The sequence below is a fragment of the Sciurus carolinensis genome, chromosome 1, assembly GCF_902686445.1.
Source record: "Sciurus carolinensis chromosome 1, mSciCar1.2, whole genome shotgun sequence".
Classification (NCBI taxonomy): Eukaryota; Metazoa; Chordata; class Mammalia; order Rodentia; family Sciuridae; genus Sciurus; species Sciurus carolinensis.
Genome location: NC_062213.1, coordinates 190,933,793 through 190,943,190, shown reverse-complemented (window position 1 = coordinate 190,943,190; position 9,398 = coordinate 190,933,793). Strand labels below are relative to the sequence as shown.

Sequence of the window (9,398 nt, the reverse complement as noted above, 5' to 3'; positions counted from 1 at the left end):
TTCGGGAGGATTGTGAGTTCAAAGTCAGCCTCAGCAATAGTGAGGTGCTAACTCAGTGAGACCCTGTCTCTAAAAAAAACAAAACAGGGTTGGGATGTGGCTCAGTGGTTGAATGTCCACCCCTGAGTTCAATTCCTGGTACCCCCACCCAAAAGAATCCTATGTGCCAGAGACAGGATCCAAAGATGAACATACCAAGGCGCTACAAACAAGCCTCACCTTCACCTTGTCTTTTATATACTGCTCAAAACCTATTGTTACATATGAAAAATACACTAGATCTTGTTTGCTTTAGATGGCCAAACTCTTTATATTAAGCTTTCTTTCAAACTCCTACAATCACTTTAGTCTAAGCCAAGGCACACAAAAACTATATAATCATTTCCAACTCAAGACTATAAACTGAGATCATTTATTAGCCTCTAGATGAAAATAATTGCTATTTATATAATGCTAAAAATATACTCAACACAAAGGGTGCTCCTTCTGTATACACATACCACATTCATTCAAATCTAACACATGAGGTAGGGTGTTACTATTCTTATAAATCGGTTTGGTGGTGAAACCCAAATCCAGATCAAGCCAGAGCTTTAGGAGCACAGGTTAGTACATCTCAGTAGTCCTCCTGGAAACATTATTTCACTGTGGGTATGTGGCTTACAAGAACTTTCATACAGATGTCTAAGAAGCAAATACTCACTCGCAATTAAGGCTATTTCCCAAACAGCCTAGGAGAGCAGCCAGAGGCTTTCCCTGAATTCAGAGGCAGTGTGCTGACAATGGTATTATGGCCTCTGGATAGAAGATGAATTATCTGCCAACCTCAACCACGTGTCAAATACTACTCCAGAATATAATTAAAGTTCCCTTAATCATTTCACAAGAGTTGCTCCAGCAGCACAGAAAGTGTTATTAGTATCCTGACTGCTGAGTCATCATTCTATGGAATGACAGTATTAGGTTGCACCCGTAACTAATATTGAACAAGCCAACCATCAAATATCTTAAGATTTTAGGATTCCCTCCAAACTATTCTCTAGAAACACCACTTGTGCCTTATAATTTGACTTTTTAACAGGGTCAGAGAAACAAAAAACTGTTTGTTTGCAAAAAAACATCTGAAAGAATATAGTAACAGCTGATCTGGGCTGAGGCAGCAAGACAAAGTGATGATTGTGGAAGAAGACAATGCAAACTGCCTCTGAAGCAAGAAACCCAGGGCAGAGAGCTTGCAGTGATGTGAATGCTGGGTGCTTCCACTAGCCCAAAGCCCCACCTGGAACAAATATAAACTAGGAGGGTCCTTTCTAATGCTTGATAATTAATTACCTGAACAGAAAGAAGCCACCACCACCAACAGCACTGTGCAGTTTTATTAACCATTCAAGTACAGTAGCATCTGGTAAGATTGGGACAGAATTGGGATTGAAAAGTGAACAGATATTCAGCATCTAACAATTTGAAAGAAGCCACTACATACTCTTCACAAACATGTTTTCACAGAGCCAATACAGTACTAGCCATTAACCCAGTACACCAAGTGCACTGAAGTAGAAAAGATGCAACAATAAAAATAGCTACATTAAAAAGACCAACACTTTAGAAAAAGATTAAAACACTTTCAGTTTCTCCCCTTTATCCCCTAAAACAACATCTTACAGTCTGGATCTACCTATACAGTCCTACATCAGCTTCTAGAATATTTGTCAGGAGGGAAAAAATAAAATGACACTGGCCAGTACAGTCTTTGGATATTTAGGAAGGGGAAGGGGAGAAAGTCAGTTCTCAGAACAAATTAGTCAGCTTCAGTCTCATCAGCAGGGTCTTTGGATTCTTTGTTCTTCCGCACTTCTTCAATGTGCTTATCCTGTGAAGAAATTATATATAACCATCATCAGTTGAATAAAAAGTCCAGTTAAACTATACCCCACCCCTCAGGCTCAGTACATACATTACAGCCTGTGGGACTCACAAAATAGGAGTTCTACGACATCTTAAACCTCCTGGGGCACTTGTGAAGCCTAACAGCTAAGCCTCCTACTGCTCTTCCAAGGAATGTTCAATTATGCTGAAAATTCACCCATCTCTTTCTTCATCTCATCTCTTTCTTCTTTTCTTTATATTGCTGGGGATAGAACCTAGAGCCTCACAAACCACTATCACCAAGCTACAACCCGGCCCTCAATATCCCATCTTAAAATAAGATCTCTCTCATTTAATATGTTACACTCCAAAACTCATGACACAGAAGACTCCTAACATTTTTTAGTCAAGGTAATTAATTCATGCTAATTCTTTGGTGCTTCAAACTGCAAGCTCTTAACCCCTCAACAAAGAAACCAACCTTCTCTCGCAAACGCTCCAGTTTGGCAGCCATTTGTGCCTCTCGGTTCTCTTTGTTAGCTTCCATTTTGTGGGTCAGTTTCTCTTCCGCCATTTTACTGAAGTTGTTGTTTTCTTCTATTGCTTTCTGAAGCACCTCTTTCTCATGCTCTCGTTTCTCAGCAAGCTGCTTCAAGACCTCAGCTTCATGGGACTGGAAAAAAGTTTAACAGGCTAGAATCTCTGACATGTCTTAGACATTAGTTAAAATAATATTGAAGTTAGGACCTGATTATCCTTATCATAAAAATACTTTGAAAATTTTTCAAAATTTTTAATTGGTGCATTATAGTTATACATTCATCTTCTTCTTCCAGTATTTGTATTTACTTTGGAAAACTGCCCGTATTTGTTTAAAGACTTCTTGCCCAATTATTTTATTTTTTTTCTTTTCTGGTACTGGAGACTGAACTCCGGTGTTTTACCACTGAGTTACATCCCCAGCATCCCCCGACCTTTTTGAGACCGGGTCTTGCTAAGTTTCGGAGGCTGGTTTTGAACTAGCTATCCTCCTGCCTCAGGCTGCCGAGTTGCCAGGATTACAGGCATGTATCACCACGCCCTGTTGCCATTATAAGAAAATCCTGATAAGATTTACTGCTTAATGTTATCCAAATGACTTGACTAATATACAATTAGGAATGGCACTTTAAAGAATTTTGGTTAAACTTCAAAGGCTATCTAAAGAAAACTAGCTCATTTAAAAATTTTAGCCATGATGATTCAGATAGGTTTGGAAACACTGACTTACAGGGCATTGCTACAGAGATCTGCCCTGATTTTGTCAATCACTTCTGCAATACCCTAGTCATGATGATAGGAGTTTCATTACATTTTGGTGGTTATCGTGTAAAGCACAAGCTGATGACCACAGGGTCAGTGGTGATTCTTAAAGATCTTCCCCTTGGCCCAACCTTCAGTCACACTGCTTCCTCTATTCCATGGACTTCAACTACATAGAATAGCAGACAGAAGATGACGCACCAACATAAACACTGTCACTCTTCCAGGGGAAATGATTCCCAGCACTAACAGTGGGTCAGTACAGAATGCTCCACCTATTTAAAAAGGGTCCTATGTATATGCATATGCATGCTTGATTCAAATCACACTATCTGTGCTCGTCTAGGGTGAATTACTGCTTCACCTTTTTTTCTTGGCAGTGCCAGGGATTGAAGGTCTTGAGCATGCTAGGCAAATACTATACCACATTCCCAGTCATGCTTCACCTTTTTGTACCTTAGATTCCCCCAATTTAAAATTAAATCCACTTACCCCAATCAGTTATTGGGAAAGGAGAGATTAAATGAGACTAAATTAGAATAATGCCAATGGAAGGAATACACCAAAATATTAACAGAGATTATTTCTGGGGAGATAATGAATACTTTTAATTTCCAATTATAAAATTGTGTTTCCCAATTTTTCTACGGTTATGTTAGTATTTGATTTTTCTGATTAGCTCTTTATAGATGGCTACTTTATATGCTTACATAAGAGAAAGGCTTACCACAATACCAGTTGAGTAACACCTACATCATTAACAATTTTAAATGTTTTTATTGTACAGCTATCAAAAAATAAAACTAGAGACAAAGAATTACCTGCCAACAAATGTTCTATTTTTTAAAGAGGAAGCACAAGTAGTATAAGCTTTGGTTTAAGACAGAGCTGAGCTAGAATTCTGGCCCCAACACTTATTAGGTATAGGACTTCAGGAAAAAGACTTAACGTTCCTGAGGCTATTTTCTAATCTCCATTATCTGAGACAATACCTACCCTGTATCATTATGTTGAAGGATAAAAACAGGGGCTGGGGTTGTAGCTCAGTGGCAGAGTGCTTGCCTAGCACTTGTAGGGCACTGGGTTCAATCTTTAGCACCACATAAAAATAAGCAAATACAATAAAGGCATGCTGTCCGTCTACGACTACAAAAAATTAAAAAAAACAAAAAAAGGATAAAAACATAAGTAAAGGAGCTGACATACAATAAGAGTTCAATAAATGATGGCTGATATTTTCCTCCACTATTGGCATATATAGTTTTCACAGTTAAAATCACAGTGTAGCTACTATTATTTTCTTCGTGTTGTGGAAACAAAACTGATTTGCCCCTTCACGTTAATAAATATCCTGTTTTCTGTGAGCTGTGATGTTTACCTTGCGTCTTTCTTCTGCAGCTTCTAATTTCTTCTGAATTTCCTCCAGGGAAAGATCCTTCTTCTTTGGAGGGGAAAGGGGGAAATCTGGGACGGATTCTTTTGACCGAGGGCTGAGAATCAGCTCAAAAGCCTGGCCTGAGGCTCGCTTCTCCAGTTCTTTCACCTGAATATCTGGAGTTGATCATATTTATGATAATTCAGAAAAATGGGATTCTCCTATTCTAATATAAGGTTCCATAATTTCTAAAAACCAAGCCAATTTAATGAATAGAATTAGGGCTGGCGAAGATGTGTTTGTAGGCAAGTAATTATTTAAATACTATATCCCATAAAAACAAAGCTAAACATCTTTGGATTAATAAACACCATTTTGAGGAATTAGTATTTGACAATCATTTTAATGAACAAAAGAAGACTTGTGCAAACTCCACAATTTTGCTTTGGACCAAGCCAAATCCTCTAATTATGAAACAATTATGAGCTCTCAGTACATTCAAGTGATAATCACTTTTTCTTTTTAATTATTCTCCTATTCATAAAATGGGTCTTTGATAAAACCAAAACACAAGTGCCAGATTAAAATCTTAAGACCTAAGCTACCTCCTATTCTACAATCATAAGCCCATCATGATTCCAGCTTTTCTGAATAGATTACCTACCAGAAGAAGCCATGGTGAATAGAAGACAAGAGACTGGCAGTGTATTCTACACAATCCACTGGTAAGGAAAGCCCTGAAAATGATTTTCAAAAGTATGCAATCAATTTCTTTGCATTTCTGTATGTCATCAATACAAAGGGACCTCAAATCACATCCACATAAATCAATGTCAGAAAAATCACTGTGGCATTATGTACATCATTAACTAAGAAAGAAAATTATCAATGTTTCCGAAAAATACTGAAATACTGAGAAATCTGAGCTAAATAACACTAACTGGAAAAGATTAAGTTAACTGACCTTGCTTATTCAAAAAATCTTAGCTTTTAAAAAATAAGACGTTAAGTCACAAGGTCGAAGGATTTTTTTTCTCCCCCAAACTAAATTTTTTCGCCCAAACCATGAAAAAATATTCCAGATGCAAATCAACAGTGAGATCGGAGCCATCTTAATACTGCCTACAACTCATTGTGCAAATGAAACACCCACCCCTGCTTTGTCTGGTCTGCCATGGTGGATAACAAGACGGCCAAGCTAATGTCAACCAATAATGTTCAATTCCTATTGTTCTAGAGGTTTGAGCTCCTTGCCCAACAGTGAGCAAAATTAAATTTTATGAACCTTTAGGCGTTAATATTTCTTGCCTTATGTCAAAAAAAAATCCTATATGCGTTTGACGATTTTTTTTTTAAAGATCACGATTCTTGTAATCCCGGGCTAGCACTGAAAACCTAGGATTACAGGTTCCCAACACAAATTTAAATCTGCGACAGCGAAAACGTCTAGCTTCTCCACGGCATTAGACAGCACGGGATCTGGGATGGGCGTGGCCCTGACCAGGGCCAGCAGAGAGGGCAGGCTGCCCCCAGCCAATCAGAACACGCCCTGAGCTCCGGCCCCTGGCCCCGCCTCCTTCCTCCCCGCGCCTTTTCGAATCTCCGCGAACACTCTACACTGCGGAGCCCGCGCGCGTGGGAAGGGGAGGGAGAGGCGGGGCCAACGGTCCTATCCGGGTAACTCCGCCCCTCCCGAATTCGCCCCGCGCGGACGCCCCCCCTCAACTCCCGCCAAAAACACCGCCAAGACGCCGCTGCAGCTCGGCGGGTGGGGCGGGCCCAGGGAACTGGTCGCCGGATAGCCCCGCCGTCCGCTGCCTATGGCTTCCCGTCACCTCAAAACCCAACCTGCCCTATTCCCGAACCGTCCGCGCCCCCCTTCCGCGGGGATCGGCGAGCCACCGTAGGCGCGTCTCCCAATCTTGGGCGAGGGCGACCGCGGGGAGGGGGCACGGTCCCGGCCGCCCGCAGCCTGGTTGTAGGGCTGCTGCTCCCCGGGGGCGCGCCCTGCCCCTTCAGACAATAGGGACTCCAGAAAAGACGCGTACAGAAGGCGAGGGAAAGTGGCAGGCGGACGAGAACCCACGCCCCCTATTGTCTCCTCGACGGCACCCCGAGACTGTCGATCCGAGTTCTCCCAGTTGGCCCCTCCCCAGGACAGCCGCGCCCCCAGAGACTGGGGACAAAGCCGGGGCTCCGCCCGAGCCACACACAAAGCGGTGCGACCCCCGCCCACCAGCCCCTCGGGGGCCCGCGGCTCCACCCGCCGCCCTCCACAGGGGGTTGCTGCCACAGCTCGGCCCCTCCCGCCAGCCACGTTTCTCGAAACTGTCCCCAAGCCGCCACCACTGCGCCTACAGAGAGCCCCACACCCACCTGCTCGGTCCGAGCCGCCTGGCCACACTGAGCACCAACAGACCTGGGCGCGCACAAAAGCGCCAAACAGCGGCACGTGACCTCCCCGCGGGGCTCCGCATTGGCTGAGCCCAGCGGCACGTGCCGGCCCCTCCCCACTACCCAAGTGGGTTCCGCCCACCCTGGACCCGGAGCACCTCGGGAAGTGTAGTCCAAGCTGGTGGGGCCCGAGGACAATGCGGAGGTGGGGGTGCTTGGGGGTCTCCCCAGGTGGGAGCCAGCGACTAGGGCCGCAGGCTCACCGCGGAAGAGGGCGTCGCCGGTCAGAACCGACTTTCCATCTCTGGGAAAAGGGCGGGGCGGGGCGGGGCGGAGGTAAGGGGGTCCCGCCCTACCTCTTAGACCTTGGCTGCCTGGACTCTTGCTCTGTGGAGCCAGTTATCCCGCTTCGCCCCAAGGCCAGCACCCGAACAGGGCAGTTCCCCTTCTGGTGCCCCACCCCGCACCGTCGCCTAAGATGCCTGAGTCCTTGTGATAGGACAATGTCACTCCACTTCCCTGCATAGCCCCCTGCCCTTTAGCGTCCTACTTCTGGACGCCCGCGTGCCACCTGTATTATGACATCATTATAGTCTCTAACCCACTCAGTACTGACGGGTCACGGGCGGGCGTGGTCTTTCCCTCACTGTGTGCGTCCTCACTACTGTCCTCAGCTGTTGACCAGGGACCCCGTGCAGAAAAGCGTGAGGCTCTGGAATTTGATCTCCGGTCTAACAAAGCCACCGGGCTCAAATGCAGACTCTCCACCTGCTCTGCCAACCCCTCACTATGATAGGGAAGGAAGAGCAGCAGCAGTTCTAGATACACAGACTGCAGCAAAGTGTTGCTTTTGTTCTTGGAGCACGTGCTCCCCCTGAGCGGTTCTGGGCTCTTTTTAAAGAATGAAAACAAAAGGAGCCACAAGGTCACTGTTCCTCTAGCCTGGATAGAACCACAGCGGAGGCACAGAGGACATTGGTTGGACCCTATCTTAGAATGACTGACCTTCCCTTCCCCACAAAATGAGGAAAAATAAATAAAATGCCCATGGCTCCTGACCCCGCCCCTGCACTCCCCTGACCAAGACTCTGGTGACTGTCATTACATCAAAGTATCTGCTTAGAGAATCTGACTAAACAGAAAGGACACCTTCATTTTATTAATGGGCTTAATGTTCCCAAACCAAGACACACATTTGACCAACTCTCTGGAAATGACAATCCTAATTTAAAAAGGCTCCCATGTCTATTTAGTCACTAGGGACGTGCCAGCGATAAAACACAATTAATAGGTGTTCGGGACAATGAAAACTGAATCATACAGGCAGCAAATATCAAACAAAGAAAACAATTAGCAATTCGCTGTTGCCTGGAATATGCTGGTTGCAGCATTTTCTCCAACAATCGCCCTTGTGTGGGGTCGGCCTCCCCCCTGGCAATCTAAGTGGAATGATTCCGATTCTGAGCCCTGAAAGGCTTCTCTCAGAAACTTAGCTGCAGAACAGCCAGGTGCTTCCATCTGTCTCTGTTCTGAGCAGAATCTCAGAAATTATTTAAAAAAAGAAAAAAAGGAGTAGGATAAGACCTTGCTGAGAAGTGACAATCAGGCATCACAAATGAGCAAGAATTCCAAGGCCAAGAGTTCTGTTACCCCCTGAACTAGCCTTTTATCTTGAAGTCTTTGTATTTGATCTGGAGGTTTGCATAGGAAGGTCCCGCCCATTTGATGCAATTTTTAAAATATAAGAAATTGCCACGCAAAAATCTCACTTTTCTGACTATTAATGTTATGACAGGGAAAAAATTAATCTTTCAAAACACTGATTATTTTAAAGCACTTACACCACTTCACCCCACCTTTTCTTTCTCCCTGGAGCAGATGTCTATTTCCATGGAAACCACAGCTAGGATTGTAGATGTTAGAACTCATGTAGATTTTTAATTTTTTGTTTGTTTGTTTGTTGTTTTTGTTAATAATGCCACTTGGCTTTTGGGTTTGTTGTTAGATACCTTGTCCTTCTAGGCTCCGTGATGAGGATTTCCTGAGATCCTCACTGCTGCTTGAGATCAGAGGGGGATGGGTCAAGAATTCCCCTAGAATGATCCGGTGAATAGAAAAGTCTTTGTGAGCAGGGCGTGGTGGTGCACGCCTGTAATCTCATCTACTCTAAAGGCCGAGGCAGGAGGATTGCAAATTCAAGGCCAAACTGCACAATTTAGGGGTATTCTCTCTCAAAATAAAAAGGCCTAGGGATGTCACTCAGTAGTTGAGTGCCAGGGAGTTCAATCCCAGTACCACAGTGTGTGTGTGGGGGGGTGCCTGTGAGTTGGGATGCTGCCTGTTGTTTAGGCTGGGGTTGCTTTTCTGAGAGCCAGACCACCTCTATCTATTGTCAGCTTTTGTAGGTTTTCATTTGCGAGCCACTGAATAGGAAGGGCTTTCAACTCTTAGGTGAGAACAA

General features: G+C 44.2%; 1 protein-coding gene across 1 annotated transcript; it reads right to left on the bottom strand.

Moving 5' to 3' along the window:
- Positions 1-1,358: 1,358 nt before the first annotated feature.
- On the bottom strand, positions 1,359-6,993 carry Stmn1 (stathmin 1). The gene is made up of 5 exons (XM_047520721.1): positions 6,920-6,993; positions 5,208-5,280; positions 4,547-4,719; positions 2,348-2,539; positions 1,359-1,870 (listed from the first exon to the last, which is right to left on the bottom strand). The coding sequence occupies exons 2-5, from the start codon at positions 5,218-5,220 to the stop codon at positions 1,799-1,801; spliced, it is 450 nt and encodes a 149-aa protein (XP_047376677.1). The 5' UTR covers positions 5,221-5,280; positions 6,920-6,993; the 3' UTR covers positions 1,359-1,798.
- Positions 6,994-9,398: the final 2,405 nt, after the last annotated feature.